Raw genomic sequence first — 23991 nt, 5'->3', positions numbered from 1 at the left:
TCTCCAACTCGTCTGCCGATATCCATACGTTTCGGGCCTGACAGGGACGGATGGAGCGTCAGGAGAAAAGCCCAGCGTTCCTGATGCTGTGGAGATTCCTGAGCTAGCTTCCACCGTCTCGGTAAGCACGGCGTCCTCGGAGCGCCGTGGCTTGTTAGCTCCAGAATTGATTACCCGGGAAAAGGAAAAGCAACATTTTCAGTCGACAAGCAGGCGGGACGGAGTCCGAAGCCGGGACACGGGGTAAATGAAATTATACTTGTACTAAATTCCAGCAGCAGAAATATTCAGAAGCCATCTGTCGCTGTCAGGAAGCCCATAACGTCCCGCTCAGTCACGCTGGCCTGTAATCAGCAGGGATGCCTGTTTTTTTAGTTTTCCGCTTAATTCAGAAACTTAAACAGGAGGTCAAATTTGTCCACGCTCCATCATAGAAGGTACGATATTTAGTAAAAAAGGTTTTTTTTGTATTTAAGTTCAGAGGAAACGGATTGTTCCACGTCAGATTTCAGGAATGGCTTCGAGTTTTTTTTTCCTCTGGCGCTTTTACGGTCTCACACTCGTCTTCTTGATTTACACTGATGATAGTGGCCGGCTGATAGCGGCTAGCTGCTAGCATAAATCAAGAAGATGAGTGAGACCTTTAAAGCGCCAGAGGAAAACCTGGAAGCAAGGCCTGAAATCTGACATGGAACAATCCATTTCCTCTGCCCTCCCAACTAAATAACAGGAAAACACTTTTTTTTTTCCATTAAATATTATGCTAGCGGTTAGTAGCTAGCCGCTATCGCTTAGCCACTAGCTTCTTTCTGTTAGCGGCTAGCTGCCACCATTTATTTTAACACACCATAAACTGAGAACCAATCCTGTTATGAGTGCTGTGGCTGCTTTTCAGATTTTCTCATTCCTTGTTCCTCGCTGGCCAAGTCTGAACACTTAACAGGTTTAGTAAAAGTGTGACATTTCCTTTCAAAATTCTCACTAAATTCTGACCTGAAAATACAAGCCGACTCTTTCCCGTTATGATGAAAGTGTTATTGGCAGCAGTGTGGTGTTGTCAGTTTTTAAAAGTCTGTGAATTATGGTCTGCGTGCGTCAAAGTCTTTGGTTACTGCAGGTTTTATTATAAGAAACCACTTAGTTTAAAATGTTGCTCTTTAGACATGATAGGTTATGTTTTTGGCTAACTGAAAACTGCATTTTAATCTATATTTTAAGTCTGCTGGCACAATAAACTACACATTGACAAACCGCAGAGATCCAATTTGTATATATCCTGTTTGCATGGAATATGTAAGTTAATACAAGAAAAAAAAGACCCTGTTATGATATAAGGTTTTCAATTTTAGCTTTTTTTGGCATTTAAAGTTAGCAGGCGTTATTAAGAAAGGATGTATTTTTCACTATGTGGTTGCAGTTCTCTTTATTACCATGGTAACGTGCAGGAACGAGGAATTTACTGTGTGGGGGGGGTGAAAGTTGTTTGAATTTGGCTTCGGAGATGTTGCAAATGATTGCCGGAGTAACTGCTTGGAGAAGACAGGAGCGTGTTGAAGAGCTTCGCTTAAAGAAAGCGACTGTTCTGCTGACGTGTGGGGCGAGTGACGAGCATCCAGGCCCGGCAGAACCGGAGGATCGGACCTCTGAAGCAGAAAATACCGGCGCTCTAAAGGGAGGAAATGTGTTCCTCGGGTTACAATAAAAGCCTCTCGCTGAGCTTTTGTCACTGAACTTCAAGTTAAGAGATCCCATTACTGACATGTGATGCAGAACCGATTGGTGGTGTGTGTGTGTGTGTGTGTGTGTGTTCACCTGGCTCCAGCCGGGTTGTTACCTGCAGCTGCGGCTGCTTCACAGCTCCGCGTTTAGAGGCTTCAATCAGCTGCTAAATTACCTTCCTGTGGAATCAAATCCAATTAGAGATCGCACAAACACTTCTCTTCCTCTCGCTGTTCACCCAGAGAGCTTAAAGAGTTATTTTAGAACGAATCGATCCCATCGCATCGCCGGCTCCTTTCTCCCCCCTCGGCTGAAATGTGGAAAAGCAGAAGTCCTGCGAGGCGTGATGTGTGGGAGCTGAACTGCCTGTAATTTAAACTCCACACCTACAAAAACCTGCAGTTTAAACCCACCTCTTCTCTCCCCAAACAATCAATACGACTTAATAACGTTTAAGTTTCCTCCTTTTTAAAAAAAAAAAAAAAACGCTTAACGTTAGGCGTGGAGAAACCTTCTCTGTTGTCGCTAAAAGGAGTTTTCTGAACCACCTGCAAAACACTTTCGGAGCTGCGAATTTATTCCATTTTAATGCTTAAAGTTTTGCTCCTGCCACTTCTTGGTACAAGTTAGAATAAAATAAATGTCTTAATGTAACATTTCAAAATGGCACCGTGCCTCGTTTGATGATCATATTTCACTTTCTGGAAAGTTTCCAACGCCCGGCAGCAACCGGCTTCTTCAGTCTGACAACCCCAAAAAAAAAAAAATGGAAGAATATGAATAAAACAAACAAAAAAGGGATTCAACCTCTGATTATTATTACTATGAATACATCTGCCTTTTTACTGGGAATCTTGGCAAAAACCTAACAAAGACGGGTCAGTCGGAGCAAGAGCCAAAGAAAATGTTTTAAACTTCTTTTTGTGATTCAGTCAAACAAAACTGTTACAATCCCAAGCTTTTCTGTTATGAAATACAGCGAACGCCACATTATTCACAGGTCAGCAGTTGTGTATTTGTTTCTTAAATATTCCTAATAGTATTCCAGAATCTAGGTATCTGAAATGCCTAGATTCAAAGCCATTCGATACACTATTGGCTACACAGCAAATCCAGCAGGTCCAAATGAACTCTGTCAGATTTGATTTCAACACTTTGAAAGCGTCTACATGGGTCCACAACAGAAAGTGTTCGTTTAACTCTTGGTTAAACGAACCAGTTGGTTCGTTTAAGGAGTTGGTACCTTAACTCCAATTATGTGTCAAATATCAAATCTGCTGGAGTTAATTAACACTTACTAACACTAATTCAGTGTTAAATCTTAATATTAACTCTCACCATAAGAGTTATTTATAGTTAATATTCAATAGGTATGTTATTGTTTTGAACTTTTAAAAATTCTATGGAAAATAAACATTTAATAAAGAGGCAACGGTTTTCTTCAATACAATACGCATGAGATTGTTCAAAGTACAAGGTGGAGAAAGTAAAGCAAGCCGTTCATGTAATATGATGGAGTAAATGATCAGAAAGGTTGATAAATCGGACCAATATTCATGTAAAAGTTCAACATCATGAAAAAAAACATACTCCAGATTATTACGGATCTTGTTCGTTAGCCAAGAATTTGACTGAATGTTCACCGGCTCGATTTTTTTTTTCTTCTTCCAACACTTGTACTCCGCAAACATTCGGCATGCTAAGCTAAATATGCTAACGTGACGTCTGTCATACAGCTTGATCGCTACTCAAAATAATAGTGATAAGCCATCTCAGAAAAAAAATTACTCACCAAGCGCAGTGAACAACAACAGTGGCATGTGGAAAGTAAATTCTGTCGCTTCGCTCTCGGTGGGAACCTGTGATTCTGGGACGGAGTCAGTGAATGAACTCCTTTAGTGTTACAGCCGCTGTAGGAGTTAAGAAGTCAAAGAGTCACTGATTCCATTTTAACACCTCTAGATTTGATAAGAAAACACTTTGTTTTAACACTGGATTTTAACTACTAATACCAGAGTTACATAAGCAGAATGTGACTCTATTAGAGTCAAATTAACTCTGCTTTTGCATAAAGTCTACTAACACCAAAACATTTAACACTTTTGAATTTGCTGCGTAGTATTTACAAAGCAACCAATCACTGAGAATAATTTATTTCCCTTCTCTCTGACTGGCTGAACCCTCAGGAGAGAAGATAATGAAGATGTTAGCTTCTGTGCTAAGCGCTAAGATGTTTTCCACTGTTAAAATTAAGGCATATTTGGTGTCTGAAGTGTTAAAATGTTACAAATAATTTGAGATATTTTCAAGTGACAACCAGGACAACCACTATATTTGGGAACAATGTCAAAACCCACAGAGAAAAGCTTCAGCGACCTGTTCGACCTGCTGACTCGCTCTCTGGAGTCCATCTAACTCATTTGGCAACTCTACCTCTCCGAGGTTCTCCAGAACCTGTCGGACCGTGACGCCATTGTCTGGACCGACGTCGGCCTTCTTCTGGTTTCTGGCCTTGTGATCGGTATGTTCTGTACAGCTTAGATGTCTCGTGTAAGGTGGAAAAGGTTCGAAATCGTCTCTTAAGGGGTTGTTTTTTTGATGAGACAGGAAGGTGGAAGGTGCACATTAAATCCTTTTGTTTTGAATTCAGACTGAAGAAAACACCTCCAGCGTCCATTAAAAACACCAGAAACGTTGAATCGCTCTCCCGGCTCGGTGAGCCTTATTACTGAAGCAGCCGACTTGGTGCCTTGACGTCTCTCCACCCTGCAGCTAAATGCTAAGTGGTCCAAGGCAGCGCCTTCCCTGGCGGCTCGTCTTGTCGCCTGCAGCTCGCCCTCTCTGCTGGAGTAGCTGCTTGGACGGCAGCTGTCGTCTCCCCGGCTGGAGGAAACGAGCCGCTCCTCTCTGGATGTTGTTTAGCTCGTCTCTAGAGAGGCGAGGCTGAGGGCTAGCTTGTTAAAGAGCCATTTGAGACGCATTAGGACAGCTGTTTTCAGGGTTTATGTGTTGTTTTGTTCCACCTCTGTCGACATGCAGGCTCTTCCTCTGTAGCTGCTGAGTCTAATCGCTACCAAGGTGCCTATAAGCACTCGCAGTGGAGAAAGCAGCGGTCCGCATTAAGAAGGGACGGATCGCCCTGACAGTAAAACACACTGACACTCGCTCATCTAATCACTAATGGCCTCCAGATAAGACTGCTGCTGCTAATTGAAGTGGAGCGCCAGTTTCTGTCTAATCTGTTGGACGGACGACATTTAACAATAAAAGCCAACGTGGGTAACTGGGAGAGCTGGGAGGCCGACACCCAAGATGTTCATCAGCTCCTGGAGCTCAGTTCCAATCTCTCTGATTGCTTTGCTGGTCGAGAGGAGGAGTGAAGTCGGCGCTTGGTGTACGTTATTTCAGGATGTGTGCAGCGTGTTTGCTCCATGCCTGCTCTTTGTTCTCCTGCAGAAGGAGCTGTCAGCGGAGAAGCTGCCCGTCGGGCCGAGCCGTCCGGCCTCTCTCCACATCTCCCTGGAGTCCCTGAACAAGCTGAACCACTGCGGCGGCGGCGCTCCGGACCCCAACCTGAGAGCTGACGGCGACGCAGGCGGCAGCAGCTGCAACGGCAGTGAGCCTCTACCGTCGTCTGGCTTTGGCAGCAGGCCGGGGCTGGACCACTCCCTCAGCGACTCACTGTATGACAGCTTCTCATCCTGCACCAGCCAGGCCTCCAATGGCGTCTGAGGAGCTGCTGCACCGCTGGATGTGTGGCCCTGTATTGATCTTTCACCACACCCTTTCACTCTAGTGTCAGTGGATCAATGATTTGGATGTTGAAGGGTACAGTCGGCCCATTAGACCTGTTTTTAGGTTTCCATACCTGGTGGCTACAAGACAATGAGAACTATTGTCTCTTGACTCAGTTTCAGTCTCAGGTTTCTAGAACCCAGTGGTACGGATGATTTCAGCATCCTCAGAAATCTCTTGATCTTCATGTGATTCCAGACCATCATGTGTGGTGAGGATGTCTCCTGGTATGAGAGGAGTGCCCACCTCTCAACAGGTCCAACCAGACTGATAAAAAACACCAGGAAAAGTTAGTCCAACTAGCCTAAATTTAAAGACGATTGTCAAAAACAAATTAATTGTCGTTACATAGCAAAGCAGTGCATTCGAAAGTGTCTAGCCAGGCAGAATATTTTGGTAGTTAAGGATATTTTCATGATAATATTAAACTTATAATTTATAAAAAAAAAATTCTCTCAACTGATTATTGGTTGTTTTGTGAGTCAGAGGATAAAGACTACTAGTCTTTGATTTTCACAAGACACCAAAACAGAGGTTAGAAAGTAGGGGTCAGGGCGCTGTTGTAGGTCAATCCCTTTCGTTGTGGTTTGGAGATTTTTAGGAATCTTAGAAACTAAGAGTCAGAGACTGAAACCTTTGAGATTTCCAGTTTTGGAGAATCGCAAAACGGTTTCTGCAGTGAAGAAACGTATCAGTGAAACCGCGGTGAGGCGCTAATGGCACCGTCCTTCACTGCTGGCTGGATAGAGCCAAACCTTGCTTTGGGTCTGAACCTCTTGACTAAATCTCTATTACTTTTCCAAAAGACTTTAGCAGCCTCACCCACAAAGTGACCCGTTAGATTTTCCATACAACCAAAGCACTTAGAAGATCCGTTAAGACAGACTCAACCCAATCCAGAACCTTGATTAGTAGAGAAACATGTTACCAAATTGTCCTGACTGACATAAACTTTATTTACACCCAGATTTATGGTTTATACTTCTGTGTTGAGGAAGATCTCTCTATAACTGCCTTTGTTGAGTTCCAACAATTGGTCATAAGGACAAGGTTCTCATTTGCCAGTCTTCTGGATATTGTCCAACATGTGTTCTACTCCATCCAGTTTTAAGGAGGTGCAATCTCTTTTCATAAACCAGGTTTGGGTAAAGAGACTACTTGGTTAGATCTCGGTTGGGTCTGACTTATGTCTTGGTGACATGGTTGGGTCTTTGTTAGATCTTCATTGGGTTTTGGTTAGATCCTGGTTGGGTCTTTGTTAGATCTTCATTGGGTTTTGGTTAGATCCTGGTTGGGTCTTTGTTAGATCTTCATTGGGTTTTGGTTAGATCCTGGTTGGGTCTTTGTTAGATCTTCATTGGGTTTTGGTTAGATCCTGGTTGGGTCTTTGTTTCATTCACCACACATCCAGAGGACCCATTTGTCCTAAGCGTTGAAGGCAAGAGATCTCTACTCTGACATGGGTTTGAATACTTCCTGATGTGAGTTTAGTTTTCGGTACATCAGTCCTCCGACTGTTTGATCTCTTTTGCTGTCGGTAACTCAGGGAACTTTCTGGACTCACAAAGATTGTAAATTAAAGCGTCTTTCCTCCCATATGAGAAACGTTTGGTCGTCTCGATGAGTTCAGGTTTCAGAACCGGTCTCTCTCCCATGTAGCATCACTGCAAACCTTTCTACTGTCCTCAGTTTCTCCTCGTGTCTGTATATTATGTTGTACATAAAATCACTATGAGTTAATATCAGAAGGGGCATTGCTGATTGATATGTGACTAAAGCGTTTTGTAAAGAAAAGCTGTACATTTTTGCCGATCGTTCGACTAACTTTTCCAGTCGTGCTGTTTGAAAACGGCGCGGATCGTTTCTGATCTTTTATTTTGAATCAATAAATGCAAAAAAAAAAAAAAACACTTTAGGTGTAACTATGCCAAATTGTTGTCTGGAATCTGACAAGCTGGTGCTAGTAATCAACAGAGTTTGGGAAAAAAAAAAAAAATTTCTATGGAACTGTAATTATTGTAAGAAGAGAGTGTGAAGGGGAGGGTTGTGTATTTTTCTAGCTGTCCAATATTTATACCCAGGTTTTGTAGTGTGACTGTCATGCTTCACCTTTTTCCTCACATGTTTCTTTGTAAAGAGAACTGGTTACCAGCAGTGTTACTTCGGTAATTATTATTATTATTAATATTATTATTATTGCTGTGTGCAATTTTTGTCTGTTACTCTAGACTTTAAGGCTATATTTTATGTAACTATTTCCTAAATAAATATGAGAAATTATTTCCTATTTCAGACGGAGCCGCCGGCTGTTTATTGACGTGAAAATTGTAGGTTTAAGTGTTGTTGCCCCCACCACCACCACCACCACCCCACCCCGGTGGGAGGTAGAGGGTGGGGTAATAATCACGGCGTCGCAGTCTGTTGGCGACGGTTCAACGCCGCCCTGTCCCCTGATGGGTGATTACAGGCGCAGGGCCGGACGCAGCCAGCTCACTCACGCCTGGCTGGGTCCGGCTCGGCGCTGCCATTGATCACCGAGCGGGAGGGGGGGCTCATTATGCTGAAAATGGAGGTTAATTTGTGCTGAGTCGATGATGTTTCTATTATTTTAGGGGACGAGGGAAGAAAAAGCGCTGAAATAACGAGGTGGAAATGCAGTTTAGACGACAGGCGGCTTTCGCGGGAGAGGTTAATTAGATAGATTAAAAAAAAGTTATTAACCTCTGCGGGATCGCTTGCTGTTCAGGGTAATTATGTTTGCTCACAACGCTTTTTGATCACAATCCAAACTTTACTCATGTTTGCTCTGATTTGTTCTTTTTCTTTTTTTTTTTTTTTAGTTCCTAATATTTTTAGGCTTAATCTTTACGTTTGGATAATTAGGAAGAAGAGTGTCGGACGTTCAGGTGCAACAGCAGCAAAGTGACATGGAGGTTCTCTCTTTCTGCTCTTAGTTTTCTACTTTCGCACAGCTGTTATGTGTAACCATGGCAACAAGGTTTCTTTTCGTTGTTTTTAACCAGCTGATTAGCGCCGCAAACCTTCAAGTAATACCTGAGCTGAAGAGAGGAGGACGTTCAAAGCATCTCCAGACAGATATTTAAAGAGAAGCAGCAAAAGCAAAGGAGGTGGATTAGCAGAGCTAGCTAACTAGCTAGCAGCTGATGATGTCATCGGAACGTCATGACATTGATATTCATTAACAGTCTTCAGTCAGAGGCCTCTTTAGACTCACTGCAACACTGACTGCTACTGTAGACGCACAGCATTGCCATCACCAATGACCCTTTGAAGACACCTGGATGATACGAGTCGTGTGATTTAATGTCCCTTTCGGATTTTTTTTTTTTTTTTTTTAATTGAATATGATTTTTATTCACATGAAAAGTCAGATTGTGCTCAGTTTTGTTCCCTAGTGATGATGTTTCTATTTAACACTGTGAAAGAAAATCAGTAAAGTCTGATCATGACTGATCATGATCAGGAGTTTTTCTTCTTTTGCCTACCAGACCGCAAACTTTTGATGCTAAACATGCTAGCTTTGTTGTCGCCAGGGATGCCACCAACTTCCCGGTTAAACAACGACGCGCTCGAAGGCGGCGTTTCGGAGTTTTAAAGTCCAGAAAAGTGACGGGAACGCCTCAGGAAGCTGAAAATTCCCACTTGGAAAGTTGAAGGATTCTGACTGCAAACCGATTCCCTGTTTGAGAAACGGAAGGTCGAATGTTTGTGTGACAACAGAACATCTGTCTGCTGCACTTCCTGTAAATAAAGGAGACATTTTTGCACTTTGCCTGCGCGCTGATGTGCAATTTCTCTTTCATAAACTAAACAGTCAAGGACTGTAAGGTAGCCAATCTGGTTCTGTTATGTTTCATACAGGAAGTTCTCATAGACGTTCTGAATAATGGTGCGATTCATCGGCCATATTGGGGTTTTTTTAAAGCTGGAACTGGTGAGTTGTAACCTGGTGGCACAATCGACTGAAAAAGTCGGAAACCTCAAGATCCGGTCTCAACATCTGTCTGCGCTCCAGTCATACTGCAGGTAAGACACTGACTGCTCATAAACTCTCAATAGAATCCCGCTAACCGTCTGGATAGAAATGTGACACCAAATAACTTCAAATTAAAACTTTCAAGACTTTTTTTTTTTTTTTTTTTTTTTTTTTGGTCCGGCAACATTGAGAAAATTAATCACGACAGAATCGACCCTCCAGATTAAAAAAAGCTGATACTTTAGTAAAAAAAAAATAATAATAAAACAGATTTATAACAATTAGGATAATGTGATCTTTGTGTGAAGGGAGAGAGAGGAACGTGGTCACGTGGTGCGCTGGATGCTGCTGCGCTCCAGCTTCTTCCTCTCCAGTCGCTCTGAGCGCAACAACCTGCGCGGAGCTCCGTCTCTCCCTCCCCCACCTCATCCCTCCATCATCCCTCCATCCGCCCCAGAGGAGGTGAGGATGAGCCGGCGGACCGACCCCTGCTCCTGCCGCTGATTCCCTCCCGCTCTCATGGTTCCCCTCCCGGCTGCAGGCAGAGGATGCGGCTGCTCGTTTTTGCCACTTTACTGGGACTCTTCCTGGACGCAGGTGGGTCAACTGGACGCAACAGGAGAAGAAACGCTCTCTCTCTCCCACACACACACACACCCACCCACACTCACACCCCCCCACACACACACACACACACACACACACACAACAAGCTGCATCTGAAATGTTGGGGAAACCGTTTGATTTTAAGCGTTAAATGCACTTTAGTGGAAAAAATGCAACAAAGAAGAAGAAAAAGTGCGTTTTGAGCGCAAGATCGTGCGCACTAATCCATTCTCTGCTGATTCTGAGAAATGATTTTCTTTTTTTGTTGCTTGGATTCAAATGCTCGACTTGTCTCTGGAAAAGTTGCAAAAGTGTTCTTTTTCCCCCCCCCACTGAATTGACGCATTTCTCCACATTTGCGCAGATTTAAGATTTTTAATTTTTTTTTCTTCTTCTTTTTAGCGGTTCCTTCTTAGCGGACGGTTGTGGGTGAATTGAGCTGGATTTCAGCTCCTGCCGAGTTTCCACTAATGTCTTCTGGCTCCCGGCTGCTGTGATCAAGCAGCGCCAACTGAACCCGTCAGCTGAGCTTAACGTGACATTGACTCCGTCTGCGGCGGGATTTCATCTCCAGAGTTGTTGAGTTTATTTTTATTTTTTTTTCTAGATTGCGGCTGAAATATTTTTGTTGTTTTTTTCCCGAGGCGCCAGGTTTCCTCCTGCAGCCGCCTTGCCCTTTCTGCAGGTTCGGTGTGCAGAGCCGACCCCACGGGGAGGTTTCCAGGGGCGATAAGAAAAGCTCACCTGGTGGAGTAAAAAGAAGAGAGCAGAAGCCACAGATGATGGTTTATTTTATTTTATATTACTCGATCCGTTTTGTTCTGTGAATGCTCCTTCTTCTTCTTTTTTTTTTTTTTCTTTTTTTTTATTATCAAACGCGTTTCCACAGAGCCGCAGCCGCCGCTGAGGCTCCAGGTGTGAATTCGTTTCCAAGCGCAGGCTGGAAAATAAAACCAGCTGCAGCTTAAAAAGTAGATGTGTTGGTAGAAACCTGGGCTCTGTGCAGAACTCCAACTAAAAACTAAGAAAAAGAGGAGGTGTGGGGGGGGGGGACTCCTTTTGATCTGAAACAGATGAAAATTAAGCTGTAAAATGAGTGGAATTATATCCACTGTGGAAGGAAATGATGCAGATTTTTCTTTCAGTCGATTCCGGTTACTGATTTTTGTTGTTGTTGTTGTTGAAAACTTCTTTCAAACTAATCTGATAATATTTAAATCCAGACCTGTAATTGCCACCATAACACTATATATATATATTCATTTATCTGTATAGATGGACAAAATTTGATTTATGGTTAATTTTAAACATTTGAGGGGGGAAAATCTGGAGTTAAAGTGGAATCCTGAATGATTTCATTTGTATGTTTAGAATTTTATTAGAAATATTCTCATGCAATTCAAAACAATTCTGCGTTGACCCCAAAGGGGAATTGTTTAATGGGCAGGAAGGATCTCCTGTAGCAGTCTGTGTTGTAGCGAATTTGAAGAAGCCTCTGACTGAAGCCTCTGTTTTTCTAAGACAGTCTGATGGAGAGGAAGGTCAGGTTGTCCGTATTGAACCCATTTTGGTTTCTAATGAGAGAAATATGAGGACCGTTCTCATATTTTCTGCCTCGTGTTTCAGATCAGTGTCATTTCTCCCAAAGGCCATGGCGGCCATTTTTAGTTTCTTCCTGCTGAATGACGTGATGACCTGGAGCTTATTGATGTGATGAAGGAGCAAAAAAAAAAGCAGACGAGATGCGTTCGAGTTTCTGTTAGTGAGATTAAATAATCAATATTGCAGATTATTAATCCCAAAGGGAAATGAAAATGCTGTCGTGTCGAGGCTGACGGATCTCCTGTAGCAGTCTGTATTGCAGCGGCACTGTAGAAGCCTCTGTTGCTGTATAGCGGAATGATGGTGAGTCGTTTGTCACATTTTACGTTTGATGAAGAATCCTTTTTGTTCCTTTTGTTGAAGCTGCTGCAGGGTTTGAAATCCTAAACAGATTAATTATGCAGCTAATTATAACACATTATGAATTAGCTGACATGGTGCCTTCACTGACCAGGGGGGAAAAAAACCCCAAATAGTTTTAAAACTCCCTTTGCAACTTTTATATATATATGAAAGTATATATATATAACATAAATTCTTCTTTTTATTGGATTTCTCATAAATACTGATCACACATTTCATTTTACGCCAACTAAACGTTTGTTTTAAAGTCATATCTATATAAATTTATTATTATCTATGAGAAACACCCTGCTCTTTTCCTTCAACACCAAAAATCTTCTAAATATTGCCATAGAAACATTATATTTTAAAGCTTTTCTTCATTTTTTTAAACAAATGCCATTCGCTCCCCCCCGACACAAAAACATATTTTTAATGAATTTTCTAACAATTGAATCCCTTAAGAGTCAGATTCAGAATCTGTTTGGGGTTTTTTTTATGCTCATTGTGCAGAAACCGAGTCTGAAAATATAACGTTTAAAAAAGAAAACAAAATAAGGAGGAAGGAGCGAGGCGTTTATGTATCTGCTGCTATTTTTTTTTCCATAATGCGAAAAAAATAACAGAAGGATTGTTGTGACAGTTAAAAATGCTTATTGTATGAATTTGTTTTTGCACCGTCACTACAATCCTCCTGAAAAGCAGATTTAGCGAGTAAAGTCTATTTTTCTGCTTAGTCATCATAAGTTTGTGAGAAAACCTTTTTTTTTTTTTCTTCTTCCGTCCAATAAATATTAATTTACAAATTTGGTTGGCATATAAAAATCTACAAACGCCTTTGGCTTGGAAACGTCAAAACATGAAATTATGAGCAGATTTCAACCCCAAACAATAAAATAAATACAAATAATAATCTTGAATGGAACAAACAATTCTTGTTCTATTTAATTTAAAAGGCACATTTAAGATTTAAAAGTGGACAAAAAAACAAAAGAGACAATGACACGTTTTAGCTGGAGAAGCAGAAGTCAACGCTACATCATCAAACTATTTGGCTGTCTGCATTTATTGAAGTTATTGGCTAGAACTTATATAAAAAGATGCATTGAATTGCATATTTCAATGTTGTTCATTCTTCTTGCTTTATTCTAGGAGTTTTTATGCTAAATTTGACATTTTGAACCTGTTAGCTACGTTACTCAGAGCTGGTAAAGCTAACGTTAGCATGAAGGCGGATTCAGCGCCTCTTCCCGAATTCAGGTCCGCTTCCCGTTTGTGTGTGACAGGCGACGGCCTCCAGATCCAGTGCTACCAGTGCGAGGGTGTCAACTACGACTGCTCCACGCCCGAGTTCATCGTTAACTGCACGGTCAACGTCCAGGACATGTGCCAGAAGGAAGTGCTGGTCAAACCTGACGGTACGCCGCCGCTTGCTAACGTAAAGAACATAGCTAGCGTTCTAATAGCTGCCTCCTTCCTGGAGATTTAATTTGTGTTTTCTTCTATTCAGAGCTGAGGATGTAAATGGCAAAGTGTCCAATTAGAGCTGCTAGCTTGTTCCGGCTGATCATGGAGGAACATGAGTCAGCGTAGAAACTTACACGACCTCCAAACTCGGTTTCCTCTGGAGCCTGAGAACCAGGGAGACATTTTCTGCTGTGATGACATTTATGTTGTTTTTTTGTTTTTTTTTTGATTCTGCGAAACCAAACAAAGACAAACATCTCGTTACGTCTGCGTCGCATTCGCACCTTTGACTTTTTTTTTTTTTTTTTTTAAAAAGGTAACATGAAAAGACAGAAATGATTTCCCTAAAGAAGCCAGCCGTCCCCTCTCTCCTTTCTTCCCGTCTCAGATACATTCCTCATGTCTGACTTACCTGGCCCCTCCAGGAGGTCAACGCAATCTCCTGTGATTTTCGCTGGAACCGACATTGTTATCTGTTATTTCTCTCCTCCGCGGAGCTTCAAAGAAAGCTGACGTGTGTCCTCGCAGCTTTACAGCAGGCAACAAATACCAGTCAGTTCAATCTTTCGACTGGATAAATACATGTATCATTTCTCGCTGTGATGTCTTTCTCTGTGCTTCAAAAGGCTGTCATAAAACATCAGAAAATCAACCATTTTATCAAATGGAATAGGCTAGCATTAGCTTCCAGTGGTTCAAAGCTAAAAATCAAACCAAAGAAAATGAATAACGAGGCATTTAACACTGTAATTCAAATGCTGAGTGACTTTTAGCTCAAAAACAAAAACAAAAACAAAAAAACATGGAGAGAGTCTTACATTATGGACTCTGTTAGCCTAACTAGCTTAGCAAACTTAAGCTAATTCAGCCAAATGTTGACTTAGCATTATGAAACCAGCTGAATTTGTTGAAACGCTAAAGGAACATACTAAAAATTAGATGTTGTTCAATAGCATGTGTAAATAGTTGCCTTCAAACGTAATTAGCTTTATCGGATACTTACAGAGCTGCTTGGGAACCACCAACTTCCCAAGCCATTATTATACATTTACAAAACTCTAAGTTAGCACAAAGCTGTGGAAGGCTGTGCTATGTTTTAGTGTTCGAATTTATCTTAAATGAGAATGTTGAGGTCAGCTCTAGTTAGAAAATTTAGAGATTGAAAACTGAGCTTTTCCCTGCTGGTGTTAAATGTCAAACGTTAGTTCGAACAAATGTTGAAACCTCACAATTTAATGCTCTGATGGGCTTTTAAAGTAGTTATAACTGTCTAAATGTAGCAAAGCATAAAAGAGGCTAATTTCTATCAGTCTGATTGTTGCATTTCTGAAACAAAAGCTGGTTGAGTTGTCTCAATGATTAAAGGTATAGCACTGGAAATAGTTTTCTCATTACCTTAGCTTTGTTATTCTTTTGCGAGGACCACATATAGGGCTAATTTGATAAATTAGCATTAGCATTAGGTGTAAACAACAAGTCCTGATGCCTCTGCTAAAAGGGGTTTATGGGAATCTGTACATTTCTTTGCAGATGATTCGCTGCTGTACATCAACATGAACTTTTAGCTTTTGGCCACATTTAACTATTTTAACCGTTTGAAAAGATGAGCTGTTAAAACATAACGAGTGAGACTACAAGTCATGTTTTTATTTAAAAGCAAATCCAAATAAATGTACTTCAGATAATAGAAGTATATGATAAAAATGTTTGGGTAAATATTTCATTTCGGTGTCAAGAAATAATTTTCCTTACAGACGTAAAACTCCCTAAAACAATCGTCTCTCCAAGACTTTCATGTCTAAAAAACTAGACTAAGTAAAAAAAAAAAGATCAGATGTGATTAAATCATAAGTTGGGCTTTGTTTAGACCGTGTTGTCTACAGGGCAACTTAGCTGGTCATTCTGTTTATTTATTGCAAAACTAAGTTGACAATTATTGCCGTGGAGGAAGGAAACTCTTCATCTCTCCATGCTGTTGGTGCAGCTAACGCAGCCCGCCTGCTGCAACATAACAGATGGTGCTAATACGGAGGAGCTGGGCCTGATAACGGCCGGGCTGTCTGCTGTTTTTCTTTAAGCAGAAATATAGAGCCCACAGATAAAAATCAGTTAATAAGATCAGCCGGAGGATCGATGTCTCCATAAGTCAAACAGAGCAATAAACTGCTGCGGCGCGCCACAACAAAGCATAGCTACCTGTTCGCTCTGAGTAATCTGATTACATTGGAGGAAATGTTCCTGTTGTTGGGGGAACCGGAGGCAGTAAAGTCGTCTTCCTCCCGCAGGAACCCACTACAGGAAGTCGTGCGCGTCGTCGTCGGCCTGCCTCATCACCTCCTCCGGCTACCAGCAGTTCTGCACCGGCCGGCTCAACTCGGTGTGCATCAGCTGCTGCAGCACGCCGCTCTGCAACGGCGTCAAGAAGAAGCGGCCCGTGCCGTCGGCCGCCGCCGCCAGCGGGCGGGCCCTGCTCTTCCTCACGCCGCCCCTGCTGCTCCACCTGACGTAGTCGGACCTCGGACTGTCGTGTAGAGCCACGCAGGGTGGACGTAGCTCTTTTTCTGGTTTGTTGCTCACGAGAGCAAAAAAAAGAAAAAAAGGAGCCTAATGTATCCCCTCGATCATTTTGTGTTAATTATTAAGCATAGAAATCATTGGATCAGCTCCTGTGAAGCACGGTAGTGACAGGGTGATGCTGGGGGCCTGCTGGATCCACAATCATGTTAGTGTTACCAGCTTTTGAGTCGGATGCCTAAAGAAAAAGCGGCTAAAAGCTTTGATTCCTAAAACCCCAGTCGGCGTTTCTGCTTCAGGAGGTAAAAAGAAAAGCACGGCGGTGGCAGGGTGGTGATACGGGCTTGTTTTATATACCTGGATCTGTTATTTGTCCGTCCAGGGTGGAACGAAGTTAGCTTGTGATTGTTTTCAAACCTGAACGCTGACGTTCTGTTCCAGGTGGGTCCCAGGGGCTGACAGGTGAACGGGTTTGGATTCTGGTTCCCAGTCCCCAGTCGCCCGTGTCGCTTTTCGTGAATTGGAGTGCAATCGGCAGATCTTTGGATCATTTCAGGCTTTTTTAAATGCTCTTAAGGTTTGAAATGGCCTGTGGAATTAACTTTGTATTGATATAGTCATTGTTATTTCTCAGAATTACACTTTACTTATATTTACATATATATACATATATTTACACACTGCCAGGCGGTATTTTATCCTTCTTTCATTGCAGGAAGTATAAAGGAACTAAAATGCATCTGTTTAAGTTGCTGCCTACTAATCTACCGACACATAATCGAGCTAATTCTTTCAAATAAAAAAAATATATAAAAATTTTGCGGGGCATTTAGATGTATAAGACATGAATTATTATGATTATTATTTCAACGACGGCGCAGCATTACGAGTGAAAAACAACAAATACGCCTCACAGCTTCAAATTAAACCTGCGTGTTCTCTGGACTCCTTACTCTGTAAAAAAAAAAGAAAAAAAGTGTCAAATTCAAGAGGAACCCATTTTAAAAAAAATAAGCACTTTCAATCTTTGTCATTATTTCCCCCAACGCCTTCCATTTCCGCCTCACTCTGCAGGGTCTGAATGTGTTTGTGCTCAACGCGCCGTGGACAATAAAGTGTCAGATGTTGTTTATTTATTCATTTATTTGAGGCTGACTCAACAGTCTGTTTTTACAGTGCTTTAGCTATAGTAGAGGCGGGACGTCCATGGCGTCTTCTGACGAGTCTTCTGTGAAGAGTAACGCTGTATTCTGCTGATATGTGGTTTCAATAAACGTTGCAGAAAAATCTGCTCTTATATTGTGTTTGTGGCAAATCGGCAGAACGTCCTGGCATTTCTTCACGCTGATTCTTTTTCAACATATTTGTTGTGTTCATCATCCTCTGTAACATTTGAGACAAGCTTAATATTTGAATGTTGTTAATGAAGAAAGTAGCTTCTTGTGCGATCAGCCTAATTCACAATATTTGAGCTTTGGGTACTTGAAGCAATTCCAAGATGGCTGATGACGTTTCTGTTTACAGCTAACATGGTTCCGACACACACAAAAAGGAAATGTATGACTAAAACTTTGGATTCATAAGAAAGTAGAACGTTGAATTAGATGGAATCTAACAGACATCAACCCATCAAGTAGAATATAAATAGACGATGGATCCAGTGCAGTCCAGCTGTAGCGGTCTCAATCAGTAACAACTTCAACACCAATGATTGTTGTGTTCAATGTTCTGACATTGATGAAATTCGTACCATTCCATTCACCGGCCTTATAGTCTTATCCTGGCATTAACGCATCAGAGGACAGCGGTCTCCTGTAGACCTTTACTCTGACACTAGAAAAAGTAAAACCAATTCCAGACGTTTCATAATAGATGGAGGTTAAAAAGGTCCAAAATGAGAAACTTTCCAGTATCTTCCATTTTATCTCCTGAAAGTCTTGCTCTCTCTCGCTGTCCCACAGCCTGGTACAGCTTAAAATGGTGTGCTCACTGAAACAGGGTCCTGGAGTTCCAGTGAACAGGGTACCAATATTCTGTTGGTATATTTATTGTTTTTCATAAATTGTGCAGCCCTACTGAAATGTAAAACGAAAACACAGACCGACAGAAACAGAACAACCAAACTGTTGGGAACCAAGACGTTTAATCTGTCCATCGCCGTTTCTTCCTTCCTGGTCTGTCTGGCTTCACCAGCTCTGATTCCTGTCATTTCCACATTGGAAACACCTTCCCACAGGTAACCTGTAGAATCTATGTAGATCTTCTATAAGTCTATTGTTGAGAGCGTCATGCAGAATCAGAGCCAGTGACCTAAAAAGGCTCACCAACCTGATACAGAAGACTGGTTCTGTTTTGGGGACGGCTGTGGAACCTCTGGAAATGATCCAAAGTAGGATTCTTCATAAAATCAAAAAATAACTACGGACAACCCTGACCATTCTCTTCATGAGACCGTCTTGAGAAAACAGACTGTCTTCAGTCGGAGGCTTCTTCAGACTCACTGTAGCACAGACTGCTACAGGAGATCTTTCCTCCCAACAGCCATCACCGTCTTCACTAACTCTTTAATGAGTCACAACAACATTTAATATCTTTTCAGGGTCAATAAAGTATTTTTGAATTTGAGTTTGAAGTCACTTTGTTTCCCCAGCATGTCTCCTGGTGTTCTGGTTCAGGCTCGATGATTGACCTCTACATGTAATTACAGCCCTGATGATGGACACACAACACAACCTCCTACTGGATTAACATGTTTCGTTTTCCAACCCATTGAAGAACTTGGAGCAGCGTGAACAGCATGATGGTTTAGCTGCAGCTAAATAATGCAGGCGGTAGTTAGCGGCCGGCTGTGTGGAGGGCGTCCTGCCGACTGGGTGACTGAGCATCATTAGGCCTGAACACGAAGGGCGGCTGATGATCACAGCGGGAAAGTGCCGACTGCAGCTCTCCAGGGGCTAAGAAGCAGCAAAAACAGCAGATTATTAAAAATAATAAGACCCTCCTCTGCCTGGCTCTAATGGCCGCCGAGCCGGGCCCTGACAGCGGTCATACTTCAGCTGATGAGGGACCTCTGTATACCCAGCAGGCCCGGCTTCGGCGGAAAGAGGGCCGAATTATTTGTTTGTGTGTGGGCGAGGATCAAAAACCTCCAGGGAGTCAATTACCCCTGCATCGTCCTGCTGGAGGAAGCGCCCTCACTTCCTGTGAATCGATGGGGCCGCCGCCGCCGGCCCCCGCTACAAGGCCAGCCCTGTAGGAATTAGAAACTCATTTAGCTGGATTAGGCACCAGGCTGGATTTAGGGGCTCAAACACTAACCTTACTTTGGTAAATGGAGGGAAACGTCGTTCTAGTTAAAGCAGCTCCAACACCGGCCTAGTCAAAGTAGCTCCAAGGAGGGATCATTAACAAGCACCTGACCTGCAAAAACTCTGTGAAAAACTACAAAAACCTGCTATTCATAATGTTGTTTTTTGTATTTCAGTAAATGTTTTTAGATCCATTCTCATTTGGTTTGTTTAGTAGATTAATTGATTCAAACTCTTGGGGTTCCTCGTTTTAGACAGGACGGGAGCTCTGCTGCCCTCTGGTGGACAACATGCAGAGGTTCAAAAACATTCACCTACTCATTTCTTTTTACCCCTCCTTATCCAGACAGCCCTAAATATGAGCCAGTTTCCTTCAAAAGTGAGTTAGCTGATCGAAGATGGAGATGTTTTGATGTGGAGTCTCGAGAGACAGGGTGAGTTGACGTTTAATGATGAAAACTAAATCTTGGTGGAACTGAAGTGTTTTATTCAATTTATTCCAGCCTTCAATACTTTTAATATGCAATAAAAACAATGGTTACATGTAGACTTTAATAAAAATTAAAAAAAACACTGACGGTACCAAAGGTCCACTGTTTATTCACTTCTTCAGCTGGTGCATTACTGCCGCCTGCTGGTGCAAACAGGAGCCAGCATTAAAATCCCTTCACTTAAGCCTGTAATCTGGGATATTAACAGGAATATTAGCTGGGAAAATGATCCCACATCATTGCAACAAAAATAATGACAAATGTCGACATGTAAGTTTACAGATACTATCTTTATTTATACATAAACACTGAAAGAAACACTTTAACCCCCCTGTATTGCATTAATATTTTTATTCTCAATATTCTACTGATTCCTTTAAAAACGTTAGGGTTTTTGAGACTTTAGATTTACACAGTAGTAAGCTATTTTCAGACTTTTCCACCTTCGATGTTAGATATGTCCTGCATGGTTTGACTGAGAAAGGCACACATGAAAAAGTTTGAATAAACTGGCTATTTGTTGAATTCTTGTGAATATATTTTACGCGTTATCAAATGTTCCAAAATCATGTATTTGAAATACTGTAGCTATCCTAAAGCCTTAACATGCTGGTTGCAGTGCCAGCTCGGTCCTGCTGAGGGCGCTGTTTCCGCCATGGAGCTGCTGACTCTGCATTAGAAGCTGCTGCCACGGAATCCGGAAGTGTTTCCGACTCGGCGGCTCTTCATTCAGGCTGCTGCGGTGGAAACTCGCCTCTCCAGCCACTCCTAGCCTCTCTTTGGGGGTCGGTATCTTCGCGTTTGGGTCGTGAAGCGGAGCGGAACCATGGCAGGTCGGCTCCCGGCTTGTGTTGTCGACTGCGGCACCGGGTGAGTGAGGCTGCCCGCTTGCTTCAATTGAAGCCCCTGTCAAACTTCCAGCTAACGCCCTGGAAGCCGCTGTCCGGGACTCCGCCGCGTCCCTCTCCCCCGGTAAGCTCCATCCAGCCGGCCTGCATGGAGCTGGTGAACCCCCTGAAGCGGCTCGAACCGTCCAGCGGCTCGGTTCGGTCCGTTTGAGGGGCTGGAAGCGGTGATTAGCCGCTGCTAGCTGCTGGAGCTAAAGCCACTTCCTGGAGAGTCCACCCCTCAGACAGCAGTTCCTACCTGGGCTGATCACACCCAGAGCGGGCTGACCTCCAGGCTGCAGCACACTTTATCATCATCATCATTATTATTATAAAGTACGCATAATTACACCCTACAAATTTATGTTATACCTTTTTAAAAAATAAATTAAAATTAACTTTACAATCGGAATTTTTTACATATATGGCAATTTCATTTATCTTTAATTAGTGTTTTAAAATTAACTTATTCATTATGTTTGTAAACATTTAGTCTTATTTATCTCACTTTATTTTCTGATATTTTCTAATCCAAATCTATTTTTGAGTTGTCCTGTAGCGAACAGATCCATTGAGCATTTTTCCAAGCAACCAAACTTGAACTCTTATTAAAAGTTCTGTTGTTTGGATCTTCTCCAGGTACACAAAGCTTGGATATGCAGGGAACACGGAGCCACAGTTCATCATCCCGTCATGTGAGAACCCAGGAAGCTGCATCTCTCTGCTCTGATGGCGATGATGATGATGTCATCCTGCTGACAGTCTGCTGGTTTCTGCTGCAGGTATTGCGATCAAAGAGTCTGCTAAGGTGGGAGACCAGGCGCAGCGCAGGATGATGAAGGGCGTCGACGATCTGGACTTCTACATCGGAGACGAAGCCATCGACAAGCCTTCATACGCAACAAAGGTGAGGCGACGCTGAAGCAGCAGTCAGGGTCAGGGGTCTGCTGTGGTGTTGACGCCCCTTTCTCTCGCAGTGGCCCATCCGTCACGGCATTGTGGAGGACTGGGACCTGATGGAGCGCTTCATGGAGCAGGTCATCTTCAAGTACCTGCGGGCGGAGCCGGAGGACCACTACTTCCTGCTGGTACGGACCGGAGGACGGAGGTGACTGGAGGACGGAGCGGGAACGTTCGTGTTAATGATGGATTCTGATTCTGGTTCTGTGTGCAGACAGAGCCGCCGCTAAACACTCCTGAGAACAGGGAGTACACGGCCGAGATCATGTTCGAATCCTTCAACGTCCCGGGTCTTTACATCGCCGTCCAGGTACGACCAACACCTCAGACCCGTCTGACTTTAGATCTGGTTCTCAGAGAGGAAGAGGAAGTTCCTCCAGGAAGCTCTGACTCTCGGTTCCTCTATTAGAGAGTGATTTATTTCTCTGTGTGTATTAATAACACCAGTGTGTTAGTTGGTAACCTTGTGTTGGTTAATAACCATGGTATTGGTTGTTTACCCTAATGTGTTTAGTTAGTAACCCGTTATTGTTCAACCCCTTGGTGCAGGCTGTCTTGGCACTGGCCGCCTCCTGGACGTCCCGGCAGGTTGGCGAGCGGACGCTGACGGGAACTGTGATCGACAGTGGAGACGGCGTGACGCACGTCATCCCGGTGGTAGGTGTCACTTCCTCTCTTTCTGCTGCCTCCTTCCTGTATGCCGCAACCACATTGCTGTCGCCTCCCCCCAGGCTGAAGGCTACGTGATTGGCAGCTGCATCAAGCACATCCCCATCGCCGGTCGAGACATCACCTACTTCACCCAGCAGCTGCTGAGGGAGAGGGAGGTGGGCATTCCTCCGGAGCAGTCGCTGGAGACGGCCAAAGCTGTTAAGGTCCGTACCTTGCTGTTCATCTGCTCAGCCACCAGAGGGCAGCACAGCAAGAGAGATGTGAAAACGTCTGACCTGTTCTCCCAATAGGAGCGGTTCAGCTACGTCTGCCCGGACCTGGTCAAAGAGTTCAGCAAGTACGACACGGACGGCTCCAAGTGGATCAAGCAGTACACGGGCGTCAACGCCATCACCAAGAAGGAGTTTACCATTGATGTGGGCTACGAGCGTTTCCTGGGGCCAGAGATCTTCTTCCACCCAGAGGTGCCTTCAGAACGTGTCCGGATGGAGCTCTCTGATCCAAAACGATGTGTTTTAACAGAGTTCTCTCTCTGATCCAGTTCGCTAACCCAGACTTCACTCAGCCCATCTCGGAGGTGGTGGACGAGGTCATCCAGAACTGCCCCATCGACGTTCGACGTCCTCTCTACAAGGTAGAGACAATTCAGACCCTAGTAGACAACCATAGATGCCACTAGACCCAAACAGACAGTGTTGTTTCATGCGTTGTTTGTCCTGCAGAACGTGGTTCTGTCCGGAGGTTCCACCATGTTCCGGGACTTTGGCCGGCGCCTGCAGAGGGACCTGAAGAGAACGGTGGACGCCCGGCTGAAGATCAGTGAGGAGCTCAGCGGCGGCAAGCTGAAGGTAAGCCGTCAGCGTTTCATTCCCTAACTATGTACGTTTTAATGACACGGGTCTGTTTGGGTCACAGCCGAAGCCCATCGACGTCCAGGTCGTCACCCACCACATGCAGAGGTACGCCGTGTGGTTCGGAGGGTCCATGCTGGCGTCCACCGTGAGTATCCCCCTCCTCTCCACATTGTTGGCATTTAACTGTCAGCAGAGCTAACCTGAGGTCTGTCTCTGCAGCCCGAGTTCTACCAGGTGTGCCACACCAAGAAGGACTATGAGGAGATCGGGCCAAGCATCTGCCGCCACAATCCCGTGTTTGGGGTCATGTCCTAGTTCAAGATGGACCAGAAGTGTTTGTACGACACAGTGACGAATTGGAACACAGCGAGACGGACCAAACAGACTCCCTGAACATCACAGGAACCAGAAGTTCTGGTTAAATGTTTTATTTCTCTTCACAGGGTGGCCATTAATCCCCCTCTCTGTGAACGGGCCATAGCTTCTCTGGGTTGTCATGGGAACACTTTGCAAAAACACCTGAAGCTTGTTTTTATTTGTCTGGTTGAAAGGTAATCTGATACTCAGCAGTGCCCATCGTGTTTGTTAGCATTGATCAGCAGGTAGAGGAGGAAGCAGCCTGATGAATAAATGAGCGACTGTTTCTATTGCCTCTGTCTGTCATTCTGGACAGCCTGGTTCTGTACAAAATCTGGATTTATAAATGTAATAAATGCTAAGCAGGTGTTTCTAGCTGTGACTGTGTCTGTCTATTCCTGCTCTTCTATTCCTGGAGTG

The 23991-nt window shown here is 43.4% G+C and overlaps 3 protein-coding genes across 10 annotated transcripts in view; all 3 read left to right on the top strand.

The window, feature by feature from the left end:
- The window catches only part of LOC116716087 (nck-associated protein 5-like), a 155506-nt gene extending 147700 nt beyond the window's left edge, over window positions 1-7806 (top strand). For 5 of the 8 annotated variants that reach the window (XM_032556871.1, XM_032556870.1, XM_032556872.1 and 2 more), the window contains one exon: window positions 5176-7806. In XM_032556871.1, coding sequence (XP_032412762.1) covers window positions 5176-5451 — 276 coding nt within the window. In that variant the 3' untranslated portion in view covers window positions 5452-7806. The remainder of the gene's footprint in view (window positions 1-5175) is intronic. The other 3 variants (XR_004338386.1, XR_004338385.1, XR_004338384.1) reach the window with 2 other exon arrangements.
- Window positions 7807-9840: 2034 nt separating this feature from the next.
- LOC116716091 (ly6/PLAUR domain-containing protein 1-like) lies at window positions 9841-18667 on the top strand. Its single transcript, XM_032556878.1, has 3 exons — window positions 9841-10108; window positions 13348-13479; window positions 15814-18667. The coding sequence occupies exons 1-3, from the start codon at window positions 10060-10062 to the stop codon at window positions 16035-16037; spliced, it is 405 nt and encodes a 134-aa protein (XP_032412769.1). The 5' UTR covers window positions 9841-10059; the 3' UTR covers window positions 16038-18667.
- A 1848-nt stretch (window positions 18668-20515) lies between these two features.
- LOC116716089 (actin-related protein 3) lies at window positions 20516-23946 on the top strand. The gene is made up of 12 exons (XM_032556875.1): window positions 20516-20711; window positions 21368-21423; window positions 21511-21635; window positions 21706-21816; window positions 21903-21998; window positions 22238-22345; window positions 22420-22563; window positions 22651-22824; window positions 22902-22994; window positions 23083-23208; window positions 23276-23359; window positions 23434-23946. The coding sequence occupies exons 1-12, from the start codon at window positions 20668-20670 to the stop codon at window positions 23527-23529; spliced, it is 1257 nt and encodes a 418-aa protein (XP_032412766.1). The 5' UTR covers window positions 20516-20667; the 3' UTR covers window positions 23530-23946.
- Window positions 23947-23991: the final 45 nt, after the last annotated feature.

The sequence above is a fragment of the Xiphophorus hellerii genome, chromosome 24, assembly GCF_003331165.1.
Source record: "Xiphophorus hellerii strain 12219 chromosome 24, Xiphophorus_hellerii-4.1, whole genome shotgun sequence".
Classification (NCBI taxonomy): Eukaryota; Metazoa; Chordata; class Actinopteri; order Cyprinodontiformes; family Poeciliidae; genus Xiphophorus; species Xiphophorus hellerii.
This window is presented reverse-complemented; position numbering and strand designations above follow the sequence as displayed.

Excerpts from the sequence above, each read along its gene's own strand:
- LOC116716091 (XM_032556878.1), top strand. The coding sequence starts at position 10,060 with ATGCGGCTGCTCGTTTTTGCCACTTTACTGGGACTCTTCCTGGACGCA. Across the intron at positions 10,109-13,347 it reads GGGACTCTTCCTGGACGCAG|GCGACGGCCTCCAGATCCAG; the intron begins GTGGGTCAACTG and ends TGTGTGTGACAG. Across the intron at positions 13,480-15,813 it reads AGTGCTGGTCAAACCTGACG|GAACCCACTACAGGAAGTCG; the intron begins GTACGCCGCCGC and ends TTCCTCCCGCAG.
- LOC116716089 (XM_032556875.1), top strand. The coding sequence starts at position 20,668 with ATGGCAGGTCGGCTCCCGGCTTGTGTTGTCGACTGCGGCACCGG. Across the intron at positions 22,825-22,901 it reads AGATCTTCTTCCACCCAGAG|TTCGCTAACCCAGACTTCAC; the intron begins GTGCCTTCAGAA and ends TCTCTGATCCAG. Across the intron at positions 22,995-23,082 it reads TTCGACGTCCTCTCTACAAG|AACGTGGTTCTGTCCGGAGG; the intron begins GTAGAGACAATT and ends TTTGTCCTGCAG.